Genomic DNA, 19,616 nt, shown 5'->3' with positions numbered 1-19,616 from the left:
TCCTGATAGACGAAAATGAGGGCAACAATTTCTATGACGTCAGTCAAAGCAAGGTTAGCTGCCTTTAGATATGCCAGATAAAAAATTTTTGAAAGTAGTCTCGAAAACCACAAAATATTCATTTTATTAATTTAGGTGATTTGAAAACACGTTAAAACACATTTCAAGTGTTTTCCATGGATTAGCAAATGAAATAGTGACCGAACTCGGTTACCCGTTACACTGGTGCAGGCATCCCCCCGGCCCAGCTTGCCGAGTGGCAACATCACTGTTTGTCGGAACCAAGCTCTTGTCAGCAGGTAAAAGTGAAAATTTTAATCTACACTATTCTATTTATAAGCTTTTCTCCATATATCAAGTGGTTTCAGTCATATAAATACATGTTCTTCGTGATGTATACAATAACGCATCCATAAACTAAAAGTTCAGGTAAACAGTTAAAGCAAACTTGTTTGACTGAGTGAGTTGTTCAGATTTGCACACATTTCCTTTTATGTATCACCATCCGTTTTGAACCAATATGGAAAATGAATTGATACAGAAGTCTGAATACTTTAAAGTACTGGCGTGAGTGATTGTTACCTGATTGATAGCTACTGTTGAGAACAACTACAACAATTATTTTATCGTTTCAGCTGAAATGATCCACAGCGTGTTCCTCATTAATCACATGGGAGACATATTCCTGGAGAAACACTGGAAAAGCGTCGTTAATCGCAGCGTGTGCGATTACTTCTTCGAAGCCAAGGAGAAAGCGCTAGAACCTGAAAATGTGCCTCCCATCCTGCAGACCCCTCATCATTACCTCATTAATATATACAGAGGGAAGCTCTTCTTCCTCGCTGTCATTCAGACTGAAGTGCCTCCACTGTTCGTCATTGAATTCCTGCACAGGGTTGCAGACACACTTCAGGTAAGACCCAACGAAGGTGGGAGATGTAACATGCAGAACTCGATTGTGTTTCTGTACTTCAAGTGGCAATCTGAGGTGGGTAGAATAGCCAAACATCTTTACTCAAGTAAGAATAGCGTTACTTTTAAATAATATCACTCAAGTAAAAGTAATCATTCAAAAATTTACTCAAGTACAAGTGAAGTATTCATTGAAAACAATACTGAAGTAATGACATTGTGACAACATAGTGAGTAACCAGGGGTAGAAATTAAGGGAAATTGAAGTCTACTGGCACCACTTTGAAACCCAGGTCAAGGCATCAGTTATTGATGCCAATAATCATAAAAAAGAACAATGTCATTGAATAACATTTATTTAAGGTAGATTTGTAAAGAAGTGCAACAAAAACGGTGCAAAAACTGCAAAATGATGGCAGCACAAAGAAAATCTTTCACAGTACAAACCAGCATAAACAAGGCACAAACAAATGGCATAATTGTGGTTCCATTCCGAAGCAGATGGGGGCTGCGTGTGACGTCATCACTATAAATTAATATCAATATATGTAGAAACCGTAGCAGTTCAAACAAAATTTTTTTACAGCACAAACCAGCACTAATGAGGCACAAACAAATGACACCTCTGGGGTTCCATTCCGCCGTAGATGGAGGGCTGGGTGAACTCTGGATGACCCAAAAAAAAAAATGTTTGATAACTGCAAAACGATGGCGGCACATACTAAAATTTTTACAGCACAAACCAGCACTAACGAAGCTAGAGCTGGGCGGTAAACCGAAAATTTACCGTCACCGAAATTCTTCACAATGACCGACGTAATTTTGACCATGTCGGTAAATTTGGTAAATTAATAAAACAAGAAAATAGGCTTTTCATCCCGCTTTGACTCTGTTGTTCGTCTATGTTCATTCCCCTTTAAGAAACCAGTCAATGTACTTACGTAGGGAGTCACGTGATCATCAGGAAGCCAATCAAACAGAAGCCCGGTAAGCTAACGCTAGCAGCTAACGCTACAAGCAAAACGTGATGGAGTGTGGCTTAAGGGAGGTTCGCCAAACTTTCACCCGACATTTAGTAGACTCTTGGTGGCATCCTGACGGGCTTTCACCCGCTGTCCTCCCTTGTTCTCACGATTTCCGGAGATGGTGCTTTCAGTGCTTTCTACTGGTAGCCAGGCCACAGTCTAACGTTAGCGGCTAACGCTAGCGGCCGCTAGCGGCTAACGCTACAAATGAACGTGATGGAGTCGGATAGCGGCTCTAACCTTGTCGAAATGGCTGAACTTAATGAGTGGATTGGGCACGGACTGCATCTAGGAATTACTATGTCGCGTTATTTTGTATCTGACTGTGTGTGATTTCTCTGATAGCTTTTTTGATGGTAAAGCATTCAGCATAAAGCACAATCCAACAGTGAAACTTATAATATGGCCGAGAAATGGCCCCAGCTATTTTTCTGTATGTGCTTAATTCTGTGTCATTATTGCTATCATAAAATCTTAAGTGTTTCATTTGCAGAAGATCAATATAGCTTTAATGTATGTCTGTTTGGGGGTTCATGTATGCGTGCATATATTAAAAAATGCACTGGGGGGAACCTGAAACCATAAAGTAAACACTTGTATTGAATAATTATGTCACAGCAGCCATTAACAATAAATTGTCTTTTTGAAGTGTACTGTTCAAGCTGCAAGTCATTTGTGTTACAATGACATGTTTGCACAGGCATATTGATTTTGACAATGTACATTGTTCAAGCCATACACGCTGTTATAAATGCTCATACTTGAATTCTTATTGTTTACAATACATTTTAATAAACTTAATGTTTAGACTGCATGTACAATTGTTAAATATATCAAATTGAATGCTGGTAACTAAATCAAGAAACTGTTAATCTGTATTTCATGCATTGATTCAGATTTTCAAATTATATAACAGTCCGCTTGGGCGACTTTATCGTCATTTATCGTTATCGAGGTAAATCTGCTCAATTTATCGTGATACGTGTTTAAGGCCATATCGCCCACCCCTAAACGAAGCACAAACAAATGGCATCATCCTGGATCCATTCCGCCGCAGATGGGGGGGCTGCGTGTGATGTCATCATTATAAATAAATATCTATAAAACCGTAGTAGTTCAAACAAAATTTTTTACAGCACAAACCAACACTAACGAGGCACAAACAAATGACAGCGCTGGTGTTACATTCTGCTGTAGATGGGGGCTGGGTGACCTCTTGATGACCTAAAAAACAATGTTTAATAACAGCAAAACGATGAAGGCACAAACAAAACATTTTACAGCACAAACCAGCACTAACAAGGCACAAACAAAACAAACTGTTTCCTCCAAATTTTACATCATGTGGGGGGCCAACTTCACACAGAGATGTACCACAATAATCCCAAAATATTAGAAATATATATAATTTCAAACACTGATATAGCCTACAGTGTCAATGAAGTTATTTTTTAAGTTGAATATTCACAGACATTTGTTCCAAAAAGGTGTATAATTTACAAACAAAGTATAGCCTAACTCATGCAGCCAGTGGAGTTCTGTCATACCACACAGATTTTGAGTCCATTGGTCACATGGCCAAGGAGTTTTTGCGCTAAAATGTTTAAATTTTTTATTATTTTTGTGTAACGTTGGCGTTTAACAAACTAACGTGTGGCGTCAGCATTTACCTGTTTTCAACTTTATAAGGTGTTCCAACCTGGAACCAGAAACATGAATAAACCCAAATAGACTACACATTATTTACACATTATTTGAATGTTTTCGGGAAACAATCACACACGAAAACACATTTTTTCTTGGGAGCGCCAGGGGGAGGTGAGCTCACAAGGGAGTGCCATTCCTAGGTGAAGCTTTTCTGTCTTCCGCTGTCCTGGCACCAATTTAGAAGTCAAAGAGATGACTAAGGCGATTATGGCTAACGATTCTCAAGCTGGACCGTCATTATGACGCTGTTATTTTCTGTGTAGTCACGTGGATGAATTATTACATGTTATGTTCAGATCATAGGTTTCATGCTCGTAAACTTTTCTCTAACTTACTTGTCTGCATGTGTGGGCATTGAGCTGCACACCTCACAGTAAACCTCGTTTTTTTGTCTCATCGTAGCAGAGCCAATTCCAGCGGTACTCACCACTGGGGCTGAAACTTTCTCTCCCTTTTATTTTCATAATGGATTTCGCATTCCCTCAACTCCTCTGGTGACTTTCTCTTTCTTGAGTGGTCTTTTCCCCCCGGTGCTTAAACAGGTGCTGGGGGTTTCAGAAACATGTTGTCGTGGAGTATCACGTTAAGTGGGTACTGATATACTGCCAATCAATCAGCAGCAGTCATCAGGTTGCGCATTCATCGGGAGCGAGCGAGCCAACGAGCTGTGTTTACGCCCTACTGCAAACAATGGCTGGCTGCATAGACTGTAAGGTTGACGGGATAGTGTACACGGAATCACTGGGAATTAGTGTGAAATAATAAATATACAGTGCCTTGCAAAAGTATTCGGCCCCCTTGAATCTTGCAACCTTTCGCCACATTTCAGGCTTCAAACATAAAGATATGAAATTTAATTTTTTGGTCAAGAATCAACAACAAGTGGGACACAATCGTGAAGTGGAACAACATTTATTGGATAATTTAAACTTTTTTAACAAATAAAAAACTGAAAAGTGGGGCGTGCAATATTGTTCGGCCCCTTTACTTTCAGTGCAGCAAACTCACTCCAGAAGTTCAGTGAGGATCTCTGAATGATCCAATGTTGTCCTAAATGACCGATGATGATAAATAGAATCCACGTGTGTGTAATCAAGTCTCCGTATAAATGCACCTGCTCTGTGATAGTCTCAGGGTTCTGTTTAAAGTGCAGAGAGCATTATGAAAACCAAGGAACACACCAGGCAGGTCCGAGATACTGTTGTGGAGAAGTTTAAAGCCGGATTTGGATACAAAAAGATTTCCCAAGCTTTAAACATCTCAAGGAGCACTGTGCAAGCCATCATATTGAAATGGAAGGAGCATCAGACCACTGCAAATCTACCAAGACCCGGCCATCCTTCCAAACTTTCTTCTCAAACAAGGAGAAAACTGATCAGAAATGCAGCCAAGAGGCCCATGATCACTCTTGATGAACTGCAGAGATCTGCAGCTGAGGTGGGAGAGTCTGTCCATAGGACAACAATCAGTCGTACACTGCACAAATCTGGCCTTTATGGAAGAGTGGCAAGAAGAAAGCCATTTCTCAAAGGTATCCATAAAAAGTCTCGTTTAAAGTTTGCCATAAGCCACCTGGGAGACACACCAAACATGTGGAAGAAGGTGCTCTGGTCAGATGAAACCAAAATTGAACTTTTTGGCCACAATGCAAAACGATATGTTTGGCGTAAAAGCAACACAGCTCATCACCCTGAACACACCATCCCCACTGTCAAATATGGTGGTGGCAGCATCATGGTTTGGGCCTGCTTTTCTTCAGCAGGGACAGGGAAGATGGTTAAAATTGACGGGAAGATGGATGCAGCCAAATACAGGAACATTCTGGAAGAAAACCTGTTGGTATCTGCACAAGACCTGAGACTGGGACGGAGATTTATCTTCCAACAGGACAATGATCCAAAACATAAAGCCAAATCTACAATGGAATGGTTAAAAAATAAACATATCCAGGTGTTAGAATGGCCAAGTCAAAGTCCAGACCTGAATCTAATCGAGAATCTGTGGAAAGAGCTGAAGACGCTGTTCACAAACACTCTCCATCCAACCTCATTGAGCTCGAGCTGTTTTGCAAGGAAAAATGGGCAAGAATGTCAGTCTCTCGATGTGCAAAACTGATAGAAACATACCCCAAGCGACTTGCAGCTGTAATTGGAGCAAAAGGTGGCGCTACAAAGTATTAACGCAAGGGGACCGAATAATATTGCACGCCCCACTTTTCAGTTTTTTATTTGTTAAAAAAGTTTAAATTATCCAATAAATTTTGTTCCACTTCACGATTGTGTCCCAGTTGTTGTTGATTCTTGACAAAAAATTAAAATTTTATATCTTTATGTTTGAAGCCTGAAATGTGGCGAAAGGTTGCAAGGTTCAAGGGGGCCGAATACTTTTTTGCAAGGCACTGTATATGTACAGTGGGGAGAACAAGTATTTGATACACTGCCAATGGGTTTTCCCATTGACTGTGTATCAAATACTTGTTCTCCCCACTGTATATATTTTTTTTTAAATAGACGCATTATTTTTTGTAGTTGTTTTGGTGGACCTGATGGTTTTAAAAGTACGTCTGGGCCACCGGGCCATTTATATTGTAGACCCCTGGTAACTCCCTACTATGTCTGATTTTCTAGAAAAATAATGGTATATTTACATTATTTCATTATTTTATTTTAGAATATTTATTTGATTATTATTTATATAATTATATATTTATATGAACTTGTTATTATTATACTGTACTATAACCTATTACATGGCCAATTAGGCCAAAAGACAGAAAAATCATAAAATTCAGGCCAGAACAACACTATGAAACATCAACCGTTTAAAGAGCATGAGTGCCCTCTAGTGGAGAAAAAAATATCGTTATCTCTGCAGCACCTCCTGGTGTTGAAGAGAAAAAAAATGTTTTGGTAGATTATTTTTTACTTTTCTTAAAAATAAATGGAGAAATAAAATATTGAAACAATAGTATATTTACCTTTGGGGATTAAATATATATTTTGAAAAAGTTTTTTCTTGTTGTTAATAACATGGTCACCACCTGACACCTTGCTTGCCACTGGGTCACGTTGAATAAGGCGCTACTGGAACTGAAAAGCTAACTGATGACAGAGGAGGCGTTAACATGGCGCAAAAACGAATTAAAGATTTTTCTTTTACAAAAACAGCGAAATTTTCTAAAATTCAATTCAATGTCGAAAATAAAGATGATTATGATGATAGTTCTATAATAGATTCCAGCGAGGGAAAGTTAGGTGCAGATTTAGACCGTGGAGATGAGTCTGGAGAATCACAAACCCAAGCGGGAGACATTGCTGCATTTCCATCGTGCCATCCTAGATCAAATGCACCTTAAGCCGTTGATGAAGAAGTTCACCGACAACACACCAGAAAGGCAATCTACCTTTGGTGTCTTCAAATTGATGACATGCTTGCATTGTAGCCATATTATTGTTTGTTGTTGCTGTTGAGCTGCCATTGTGCAGAGAGCTGTCAGGTATTCGTGTGCAATTTCTTTTACTGTTGTGAAAAGAGGGTGTTAAACCGGGGCTTACTGGACCTATTAGTTTTCAAATATGTTCGTGTGTCTTTGGGCCGTCTAGCTGCTTTGTATTATAAAACACAGGCACTTTTCTTTCCAATACAAAAACTCCTACACACACAATAGGTGAAATAGAACTGTCTTTCTAGTAGCCTAGTAGTAGTACGTAAACTATCCACCATAACAAATTTGGACTGAAACGGCTGTTTTGGGATGGGAAAAACCTAAAAAAAGATCTTCAGCACCCCCTGCTGTGAGTGACTTCCAGCGCCCCTGCCTCTGTTTGGTATAAAGGAGTCATGTCGTTTTTGTTGTGACGTCTCATTGGTGAAAGTGAGATGGCATCTTTGGCAAAAATAAAGTCAAAATGTAAAATAAAGATGAAAAATGTAACGACTCTAGTCTAACCCAAAATAGTGGGGTAAGAGTAGTGTTTCTTCACAAATTTACTCAAGTTAAACTAAAAAGTATTGCATGGTAAAACTACTCTAAGAAGTACATTTTTTTCAAAAAGTTACTCAAGTAAATTTAACTGGGTAAATGTACCGAGCCACCTCTGGTGATAATGGTTATGTTCTATTGTGCATTCATGAAAAAAAAAAAAAAAAATGTCTCACGAGTGAAGGTCGAAAGCATAGGAGCAAGTTTATCGCATTAATGCTCAAACACCGTTCCATGTCACAGGACTACTTTGGGGAATGCTCTGAAAGTGTGATCAAAGACAACTTGGTGACAGTGTATGAGATCCTTGAAGAGATGCTTGACAATGGCTTTCCGCTGGCAACAGAGTCCAACATCCTCAAAGAAATGATCAAGCCTCCCACCATCCTGCGATCTGTCGTCAATACTCTCACGGGTAAATATTTGGCTCTTCACCTCAATGTGCGGATATATAAGGTAACCTTTGTTGGGCTACTCAGGTGGGAGCAACGTTGGAGACACACTACCCACGGGTCAGTTGTCCAATATCCCCTGGAGGCGCGCTGGTGTTAAATACACAAACAATGAAGCTTACTTTGATGTCATTGAGGAAATAGATGCCATTTTGGACAAATCAGGTTTGAGGACTCTTCATACATAGAGATCATTTGTATTGGGACATCATTTGTTTTATTTTTTAACAAGCATTTGAACTTCATTAGTTTTCATATAGACAGTACAATGGCTTGATTGACTTTGTTCTCAATATTTTCGAAACATTTTAACATTGGTTCAATTCTCCGCCCTGATGAACTTGCCTAAGTATCCTTGAGCAAGATACTGAACCCCACATTGCTCCTGGTGGTGCGTCACCAGTAGGTAGATGGCAATATAGTGTAAAGCGCTTTGAGCGCCTTGAAAGGCATTTACCATTGTCTCACAAACTGAAAACAGCCATCCAACAACAGCCATTTTATAACGTAAAGCATCAAACACGTCATCAATCTTTTTTTTTCAATGGATGTATTTTGTTTACTAGTTTGATGGCGCATTCTGGTGGCCCTGGCAGGTTTAAAACTGCGTCCGGGCCATTTACAGTATATTGTCGAACCCTGTTAATGATGAGTTCACTCTGTTGTTCAGGTTCTACAGTGTTTGCAGAGATTCAAGGTGTGATTGAAGCCTGCGTCAGGCTCACGGGGATGCCTGACCTTACTCTGTCCTTTATGGTGAGCGATCAGCTTTGATAGATAGACGGACAGACACCGAGTCACAGGAGTGATTACCTTAATTTCCCGAATATAACGGACACTTTTTTCCCTAAAATCAACTTGTAAAATCATGGTGCGCATTATAAACGGGTACATGGATGGAGACAGAAATGTATATATATATGTATAACGATTAAAAAAAAATTTTTTTTTATTGACACGGCCACGTTGTGTTGAAGAAATGTATGCGGAGACCCGTTGCCGACCATTATGGTACGTGACGTCACCATTTTGTTGCGGTTTCACTCTAATCGGTCGAATGATTTCGTCTGTGTTAAATTCTGCTTTTTTCGTCTGTGTTAAATTCTGCTTTTTTCACTCTTCATAAAGCACAGAATTTAGTTTCTTGAACTCATTTGAGTCAACGTTTATTGCAGCTCCGCAACTTGGACCATAACAAACGTAAGCACACAGACTTCCTGTGTCCGTCAACTATATCTGTCCCTCGGGAAACTCAAACCCAAATAACAATAGTTCCTATTGTTACTGTCGTGTTGACAGCAATGAGCTCTCACGGATTTCCGACTTACGTTCTCACTTTCATTTTACCGTATCAATCCATGGAAGAAACATTTATTCATCATGATGAAACGAGCAAGTTATACAGCAGCCTTTAAAAGAAAATTCACATCTGTTTTGTTTTCTCCTAGATTCTGGTAAATTGGAGAAGTTGTCAAATCATATTATTACTGTAAATATTGTCAGTTTATGGTAATGTTTTGAACTACCAATGTGCTATGCTTGTGCTGTGTTTCACCAGTCAGTAAAATGACATTTCTGTATCTGTACACAAGCTCTGTTTTCTTGTATTCTTCTATTTATTGGTGCTAAAATTAGGGTGCGTACAATAATTTTCCCTAGATTTTACAAGTAAATTTGGGGTGCGCATTATACGCGGGTGCGCCTTATATTCGGGAAATTACAGTAAATCCTCGGCTAAAGGTGGTTAAGTCCTTGGTTTAAAGTTAGCCCCACCACTGTAACTGTAATTACTGTTTGTGTTAAATTGATTCCCTTGTTTGTTGCATTCAAGAATCCCCGTCTCCTGGATGATGTCAGCTTTCACCCGTGTGTGCGGTTCAAGCGCTGGGAGTCAGAGCGCGTCCTCTCTTTTATACCACCTGATGGCAACTTTACCCTCATGACGTATCACGTCAGCTCACAAAAGTAAGACATCGAATGATCAGTCGATCAAGAGTTTTATCATGAATTCTACTGTACAATACTAGGCAGTTAAGTTGTCAAACGTGTTAAAAAGTATCGAAGTATCGAAACTGATATGTTGTATCAGCATACAATAATTGATTGCAAAAGTATTGATACTTTTAGTTATTTGTCTTTGCACTACCACTGGTGACCAAAACGTTGGTGACATAGGCAGTGTTGTCATGGATTACTTAAAAAAGTAATTTAATTACTGATTACACCTCAAAATCTAGCTAATCTAGTAATCTAGCTACCTTACTGATTACTTTATTATCAAAGTAACTATGCTACTCATCAGTTACTTTTTACCAATTTTTCTCCTTTTGCTCCCTCAACATTAATATGACAACAGAAAAATGTCTTCGCATGTAATTAAATTTTTCACATAAGGCTTAACCTTGGAGTTAGCGGAGGTTTAATTAGTCGATGGAGTTGATTTGAACAAATTCCGTGGTACTTACTGGGACATTACGGGGTCACTTCCTGTACAGTTTGGATCATTGTTAATTTTTGGGCAATCTAAGTTTTTTTATTTTGTTAAAGACCACCCATAGAAAAAGAATGAATAAATCAACTTCAATTTGTTTTTTTATTTGTTTTACTTATGTAGTATTAGAAATACTATCTAGTTCGTCTGCACATTATACCGTTTGAACTTCAATTGTGCAAAGACATCGCTTCCTGGATCCCTTTTCTATTCACCAATTTTTATCATGCACAGATAAACCCCCTTCACCTGGATTAAACGGTATTATATGTAAAGATGCACCGATACCGATACTAGTATCGGCAGGGGGCGCCGATCCGGCCCAAAATGGTGGTATCGGTATCGGCGAGTACCAACAAAGACGGCGCCGATACCATTTACCGGTCCATTATTATAACATTTGACCGCAGCCTTTTTTTTTCTCCTGGCGCTCACTACACTTTGTCTCTGTCTTGTGTGATGACACGTGAACACCAAACAGCTATCGCTATTGGCCTGCTCCAGACCAATGAGAACGGGCCAATAGCCACTTCTGACCAATGACATGGCCGACATGGCGGCATGGCGGTGGTCGGGAAATATTTCAAAATAGAAATCCCGTCAATTAAAATCAATGGCTGCATGCAAGATTTGCGGCCTGAAAGTTTCGAGATGTGGAGTTAAATCGGCCAGTTTCAATACCTCGAACCTGATAAAACATTTGAAGACGAAACGCGAACGAACACAACGAGTTTGAGCCTGCAAGAGCAGGACTGCCATCCAGAGGAAGCAGGGCGCTGGACCGGAGCAATTATCTCTGGTCAGTTCACTTCGTCTACTTTACTTTTACTGTCTTTTAATGAAAGAAATGCCACAGTAATTTGGGAAGTGTTTCCAAAGTAGGGTTGCCACCTTTCAGAAATAGAAATAAGGGACCCACCCCCTCCCGAAAAAACGAGGCTAATAGAGAGACGGGATGCTGTGGTCAATTATTATTCCTTATAATTGTGAGCGTCCGCAAATGCGGAAACAAGGTTGGACTTCGAAGCGGACAACAAGCGGGGGATAAGTACAAGGGTTTAATGATTACAAACAAAAAATAACACGCAATCGCGGAATAGTAGAAATAACAAAAGGAGTCCGTGACAGCAGGTCGACGGAGCTCAATACTAAAAACTCGAAGATTAACTAAGATGGTAGGCAGCGAGCCAAAAAGCCAAAATAAAAACACTCAAATACCTGCACAGGGTAGAGGTTACAAACGAGTGCAGCACACTAACAGAAAAAACCCAATGCAGGGGCGTAACAAGCAAATGTAGCGAGACTATAGTGCGAGATGTCAAATGGCGATCAGCAAAGCAAATATCTCGGCAGCCTTCTCTGAGCTCACCCGTGCTTAAATGCTGCGTTGATGAGCCCGCATTGGATTCAGGTGCGACGTCAGGAACGCCCCCACTAACAGCCCAGCAACAAAACACAATCTAACCAGCAGCAGAATGTGACAATAATTTCATGAAAGTTGCACTGTTTGGCCTTTGAGAGGTTTAAAAAAAAAGTTTACTCAGTTCATTCAGAGTTTATTATTTTGAACTTATTTTTACTTTCTTACTGTTGGGCTAGTATTATACTTTGTACTAGTCTTTTTCCTATTTTGCAAAGGTAAGCAACAGCCTGACAAAGCCTTGAAAGCAATGATTTCACATCCAATTATGTAGCTCTTTGGGAAAAAAAAAAGAAAAAATGTATATATATATATATATATATATATATATATATATATATATATATATATATATATATATCAGGGTGGTATCGTTATGGTATCGGTATCGGCCGATACTGCACAGCCAGGTATCGGTATCGGGGCCAAAAAATGGTATCGGTGCAACACTAATGAATACTAGGGATGTCCCGATTGCATGTTTTTGTCTAAGTCCTGAGTCCAAGTCAACTGATTTTGAGAATACAAAAGTTTTAGGGGAGTTAAAGTGGAGTTTTATGCTCCCAAGACACGTTTTTAGCTCGTCATCGTGACGTCATTGTCATGAAAAAATTGTTTGTTGACGAAATATTTTCTGTCGTCATCTTTGACGAAAACACAGATATTTCATTTCATCGACAAACTTTTTCATGACCATGACGAGACAGTAACGAGCTAAAAACATTTCTTGGGAGACTAAAACATAACAACACGAATGCCTGTTTTCGTCTGACTACACGAGAACGAAACAAAAATGCGCCACAGTTTCTGTCACGTGTTCACAATGTATGACATTTTATGTGTAGTTAGCTTGCATCGTGGCAGTTTCTGGTTGTGTCACTCTTATAACGTGCTGCGCCACTTAAATTCACCTGCTAGTGTCCTCTCCAGTCTCCCCATTGCTTGTTTTGAGACACACACGCTTAAATTTGTCTTCTGTTCTTGCCAAAGAGAGGATATGCAATGTTGTTTTAGCCTTTAAAGGTCTGTGCTGGGTGACATCATACACGAAATGTATCTTGTTGCGTTAGCATAGCATTCATGTTTGAATCAGGCTACTACTAACAGCAAGCGTCCGCTAAAACTCTCACTTTTTTTTTTTTACAAACAGTTCCTGGCGTCCAGGTTGGTATAATTATTTTTTTTCATTTTACGAACAAAAACATTTTTGTTAAACATTGACTAAAACTAGACAAAAATAGTCTTGAGTTTTCGTCAACAAAAACTAGACTAAGACAAACACATTTTGAGATGACTAAAATAATTAGTATCGCCCAAAAGACAAATAGGAAAATTAAAAAGGTTGCCAAAAAAGCACTAGTTCAGCCTAGTATCAACTAATTTTTTGAGTATCGATATCGAGTCTAATATTTTAGTGTGGTGACAACAGTACGAGGCCGAAATTGTTATTCATCTTTGCTGTTTTAGCAGTGAGTTCAAATTGCGGATTTGTCATTACAAAAATTTGATGACCAAAAGAAACCACTTTGCCTTCTACAGTCTGGTGGCCATTCCTGTGTACGTGAAGCAGAACATTAGCTTCATGGAGACGGGCTCTTGCGGCCGTCTGGACATCACAATCGGGCCGAAGCAGACAATAGGGAAGACGGTGGAGGGCTTGCTGGTCACCATCCACATGCCTAAAGCTGTGCTCAGCGCCAACCTTACTGCCACTCAAGGCAACTACACGTACGACCTCACCACCAAGGTGAATGCATACTCTGCTCACAAGAGCCGATACATTCAGGCCATGCCAGTGAATTAAGGACTGAAAAGTCATTGTATTCTACTCAGGAAGGTACAATGGATGCACAGTTATTTGATTGAGGTCATCACAATTTTATTTAACACAGTTTGGAATATACCCACGTGCTCTAAAAGTTTGTAAATCATGGCCATTTTTTTTTTTTTTGTCTTTTGCCACTTATGTCATTTCAGATCCAGAAATTTGACCACTCTTTCTAAAATACATACAGTAATAACTCATTTTGATTTGATACTACATGGTTGTGGTTATGGTACTGAGTACTGACAACATCTTTGTGTATTTTGTGTAGGTGCTTGTTTGGGATATCGGGAAGCTTAACCCCCAGAAGCTTCCCAACCTGCGAGGAAGCCTGACTGTGCAGTCGGGTGCGCCGAAACCTGAGGAGAACCCCTCGCTCAACATCGACATGAAGATCCAACAGCTGGCCATATCAGGTAATACGAATAGTTGGGTTGAACAGGGGTTTTGAAGTTCACTGGCCCCACTATCAAAACCACTGGCCGAGGTCAACGCAGCAGTAATTGATCCCAATAATCACAACAAAGAACAATTTTCTTGAATAACATGAAGAACGTTTATTTTTTTGGGTAGATTTCATACATAAATCTAGTGTAAATCATCTAATTCCATAATCAAATAATTGTTTCATGATCACTCCATTATAGCCAGTTCTTCCTCCATCTCCTCCTCATTTGGCGAATTTTTGCGCCCTGATGCCCGCCAAGAGGCATGGCCTAACTCATGCGGCCACTGGAGTGCTGTCGGCGTGTAACAAATTGGCGTGTGGCGTTAGCACTTACCCGTTTACAACTTTCCAGGGTGCACCAACACGGAAAACGAATAATCCAACCAGAAATAGGACTAAACCCAAATCAACTCCACTGACCACTTACACATACATAGGTCCCCGGGTTACGAAGTACCCGATTTACGTGATTTCAACTTTACGGCAACTGAGTCTCGGTTTGTTTTTGTATTTTGTGTTTTTAATGATGTTGACCTTTGTTTTGTGACGCTAGGGTTGGGCATCGTTTGAAATTGAACGATTCCGGTTCCATGTTTCGATTCCAGTTCCGAACGATTCTCGATTCCGATTCTTTCAAGAGGCAGGGTCAAAAAATCTATTGTTTAAAAATGTATTAGTGTATATTAATGTCTAAACTTCTCGATTTTTTTTTTTGAAATTATATGAATTTAAAATATATTGTTGTTATTATATATTGTTATTAATACAATTAATATGAAATGTATTAATTATATGAACTTCTCAAAGGGTTATTTTTAACTTGTATATAAATATCAGTCTTTGAACTCGAATGTGATGAAGTTTCTTTCCACAGGAGTGCACTTTCACAAACAGTTGTTTATTTTCAAACGCTCACGGAGAAAACATTTACTCATATTCCTTTGCCATACATGTACCTTAGATGGGAGTTACGACAAAGCATTAGTATGAATTCTTCTCTTGATTACAATTTGATGTAGATGAGGCAAAATAATAAAATAATCACTAGGAGGCTTTGTGATGTGATGCTATGTTTTCACTGCTACACACAACAGATTCCAAAACAAAAATCCTTTTAATACTATTGATTTTAACAGAGGCGTCTACTGCTTTAAGATGGCGGCTGTTTACTAACGCCAGCGAGTCTGTCATTTTGCATCTAGTTCTCTTTATATGTTCTAACACCGCCGAGTCTCTCATTTCGCATCTAGTTCTATTTACATGTGATATCGACCATAGCCAGACGTAATAATACAATTTATTTTCATACTATTCCATCCATCCATCATCTACTGCTTAATCCGGGGTTGGGTCGCTGGGACAGCAGAAGACAGACATAATGTATTGTTTTACTTTCCGGGTTCTGACGGCGCAGCGTGTCAACTACGTAGCACCCAGCTAGCTTTGCACTTGGCACTTAGGCTATATTCAATGAAGCCGGTCGTGCATAATTGGTCGTGCAGCCACCTTTGCATAATACAGTTGTATTTCAAATGTTGCACTTAGCTGACAGGTGTTTTTTTGTTTTGCTTTTTTTTACGCCAAACTTTTGAGCGCCGCCGTACCGTGTACATGGTTGTAATCAAGTTGCAATGCACAAACACTCGCTTCTTGTGGCTTCTTCTTCGTGGTTTTCGGGAGCATTTTTTTCCGGCGGTCAGGGCATCGAAACATGGCAAATGGTTCCGGGACAACAGGAGTGTTAGAACCGAGTCCCATCGATGTTCAATGTTCGATGCCCAACCCTAGTGATGGATGCTTTTGTCTTGGCGCAGGAATCCTAGAGCAGGTAATACTAATGGCAGGTGACTAAGAACGCATGTACACACAAAGAAGAACATATTTGTTTTGTTCCCACGAAGAAGTCACGGAGCCGAGTGAAAGAGAGAAGGGAAAGCCTGTAAGCCTACGCGCACATTTATTGCTCGTGAAGCATCCACAGAGGCAACACCTTTATATTACAGCTTTTGTACTGTTTCGCTTTCCCTCAACACCAACGGTGACTCTCTCGTTCTTGAGTGGTTTCTTTTTCCCCCGGTGCTTGGCCCGGTGCTGGGGGTTGCAGAACCATGTCGTACAATGTACTGACAGTCAATCAGCCGTAGTAATCAGGTTGCGTGAGTTCACGTGGGAGTGAGCAATTGACGAGGTGTGTTTACACCCCACGGAGCGCAACGGCTGGCTGCATAGACTGTAAGGTTGTCTTTGATTGGGATAGCGTAACGTCATTAAAACACGGAACCACTGGGAATTAATGTGAAATTATTATTTATTTATTAAGTTTTCTAAATTGACGCATTATTTTTAGTGACCACACCGGGCCAGTGGTTGGAGCATTCTGGTGGCGGCCCTGACGGTTCTAAAAGTACAGTGTATCACAAAAGTGTGTATACCCCTCGGATTTCTGCAGATATTTAAGTATATCTTTTCATCGAACAACACTGACAAAATGACACTTTGACACAATGAAAAGTTGCAGCTTATATAATAAAGTTAATTTATTTTTCCTTCAAAATAACTCAAAATATAGCCATTAATATCTAAACGCCTGGCAACAAAGGTGAGTACACCTCTTAGTAAAAGTTGTCAATATGAACATACAACATGTCAACTGTCAAAATTTTGTGTGGCCACCACTATTATCCAGAACTGCCTTTACTCTCCTGAGCATGGAGTTGACCAGAGCTTCACAGGTTGCCACTGGAATGCTCTTCCATTCCTCCATGACGACGATATTTGAGACTTTGCGCACCTCCACCTTCCGCTTGAGGATCCCCCAAAGATGTTCTATTGGGTTCAAGTCTGGAGACATGCTTGGCCAGTCCATCACTTTTACCCTCAGCCTCTTCAGTAAAGTAGTGGTCATCTTGGAGGTGTGTTTGGGGTCATTGTCATGCTGGAACACTGCCCTGCGACCCAGTTTCTGGAGGGAGGGGATCATGCTCTGCTGCAGTATTTCACAGTACATGTTGGAGTTCATGTTTCCCTCAACGGAATGCAACTCTTCTAACACCTGCAGCACTCATGCAGCCCCAGACCATAACATTCCCACCGCCATGCTTGACTGTAGGCATGACATACTTATCTTTGTACTCCTCACCTGGTCGCCGCCACACATGCTTGAGACCATCGGAACCGAACAAATTAATCTTCGTCTCATCATTACATAGGACATGGTTCCAGTAACCCATGTGCTTTGTTGACATGTCTTCAGCAAACAGTTTGTGGGCTTTCTTGTGTACAATCTTCAGAAGAGGCTTCCTCCTGGGGTGACAGCCATGCACACCAATTTGATGTAGAGTACGGCATATGGTCTGAGCACTAACAGGCTGACGCCTCACCTCTTCAATCTCTGCAGCAATGCTGACAGCACTCCTGCGACGATCTTTCAAAGAAAGCATTTGGATGTGACACTCAGCACGTGCACTCAGCTTCTTTGGACGACCAACCCGAGGCCTGTTCTGAGTGCACCCTGCTCTTTTAAAGCGCTGGATGATCTTAGCCACTGTGCTGCAGCTCAGTTTCAGGGTGTTGGCAATCTTCTTGTAGCCTTGGCCGTCGTCATGTAGCACAACAATACGTCTTATAAGATCCTCAGAGAGTTCTTTGCCATGTGGTGCCATGTTGGAACTTTCAGTGACCAGTATGAGAGCGTGTGAGAGCTGCACTACAAATTTGAACACACCTGCTTCCTATGTACACCTGGACCTAGTAACACTAAAGAGTCGCATGACATTTTGGAGGGAAAATGAACAGCAGTACTCAACTTGGACATTTAGAGATGTAGTTTCTAAGGGGTGTACTCACTTTTGTTGCGAGGGGTATAGATATTAATGGCTATATTTTGAGGAAAAAATAAATTAACTCTATTATATAAGCTGCACACAGATTCCTTGTCATTGTGTCAAAGTGTCATTTTGTCAGTGTTGTCCCACAAAAAGATATACTTAAATATCTGCAGAAATGTGAGGGGAGTACTCACTTTTGTGATCCACTGTATATTGTTGACCCCTGTTGAATATCAAATCACAGTGTGTTGGTCGAATAACATTTCTCTTTGTCAGGCCTGAAGGTGAATCGTCTGGACATGTACGGAGAAAAGTACAAACCCTTTAAAGGTGTCAAATACCTCACCAAAGCGGGAAAGTTCCAAGTGCGGACCTGACTCCATCACTTCTGGACAACCAAGCTCCAGACTCAGCGCTCCAAATTTTTCCAAACCTCAGCATTATTAACGAATAATTTTGCATTCTAACAGTTAATTTATTTAGGTACGTGCCATGGCATTACAGACACTGTATATATATAATATATATACCAAGCGGCTTATTTATGGCCTTTGAAGGGAATCCTTTAGAAACGGTAAAGTGATAATACTTAATAATCTTCCAAGTGACCTTTTCCACTTTCATTCAGTTCCACCAAATGCCATATTGCCGAAAGGAATATGTTTCTTTGGAAATGAGCCTGCACAATCATGTCAACTCCTTGTAATGTTGCTTGCGCTTTGCCTTTCTGTACATCAATATCTTTGCACAGCTTTACTCTGTAATTTACCCATGTTATGTGCCTTCAGGACTTTATAATACCATCTGTTTTAAAGATATGGTGTAGCAAAATAGGTTACCCCAGACTGTGATTAGCACAGCATTTGCACAACCTTTGACGTGGAACAAACATTCTTGTATCGCTCTTAATGTCAGTGTACAAGAGGTCTTATAAAAAAAAACTTTTGACAATATACAGTAGTGTTTCCTTGTTTTATGCTAATGTGCACGTTGCTGAACAATTTTAAAGTAGTTTTGTAAACCGAAAATTCCATAAGTAGAGACTGTAAATGCCCTAAACTGTTCCAAGCTCCCCAAAATTCAGACATAAATCTCTCATAAAGCATAAAAAGGCATCAAAACTAGGGCTGTCAAAATTATCGCGTTAACGCGCGGTAATTAATTTTTTAAATTAATCACGTTAAAATATTTGACGCAATTAACGCACATGTCCCGCTCAGAAAGTATTCTGCCTTTTGGTAAGTTTTACAGCAAGGCTTTTTATGTTGTCCAACAGCGAACTCTTGTGGTCGCTTTGCGACATGGTTTATTGTTTTCTTACCAGTTCATTATGGCTGCACGACGTCTCGGGCTGATAATGTTGTGCTTATATGATCCTTGGACAAGATTTGTCCGTAAGTATGGTTGTTGTAAAGAATGTACATATTATGTTAGTAAGCGAAATGTTATATTTTTTGTATGAGACGCTTTTTGTCTGTTTAGTGAACCTGTATAGCGTGCTAAGCTAACGTTGTTGCTAATGCAATG

The 19,616-nt window shown here is 40.0% G+C and overlaps 1 protein-coding gene across 2 annotated transcripts; it reads left to right on the top strand.

Moving 5' to 3' along the window:
- Positions 1 to 158: 158 nt before the first annotated feature.
- ap3m1 (adaptor related protein complex 3 subunit mu 1) lies at positions 159 to 19,032 on the top strand. 2 transcript variants are annotated; one of them, XM_057847383.1, is made up of 9 exons: positions 159 to 299; positions 636 to 913; positions 7,870 to 8,041; positions 8,106 to 8,243; positions 8,749 to 8,834; positions 9,910 to 10,043; positions 13,529 to 13,736; positions 14,086 to 14,230; positions 18,366 to 19,032. In XM_057847383.1, the coding sequence occupies exons 2-9, from the start codon at positions 641 to 643 to the stop codon at positions 18,464 to 18,466; spliced, it is 1,257 nt and encodes a 418-aa protein (XP_057703366.1). In that variant the 5' UTR covers positions 159 to 299; positions 636 to 640; the 3' UTR covers positions 18,467 to 19,032. The 2 variants fall into 2 exon arrangements, with proteins under 2 accessions (XP_057703366.1, XP_057703367.1); XM_057847384.1 differs by lacking the exon at positions 159 to 299 and adding an exon at positions 300 to 429.
- The last annotated feature ends 584 nt before the right edge of the window (positions 19,033 to 19,616 follow it).

Source organism: Corythoichthys intestinalis, chromosome 10 (genome assembly GCF_030265065.1).
Source record: "Corythoichthys intestinalis isolate RoL2023-P3 chromosome 10, ASM3026506v1, whole genome shotgun sequence".
In the NCBI taxonomy this organism is placed as follows: domain Eukaryota; kingdom Metazoa; phylum Chordata; class Actinopteri; order Syngnathiformes; family Syngnathidae; genus Corythoichthys; species Corythoichthys intestinalis.
The sequence above is the reverse complement of the archived record's forward strand: the minus strand, read 5'-3'. Positions and strand labels throughout refer to the sequence as shown.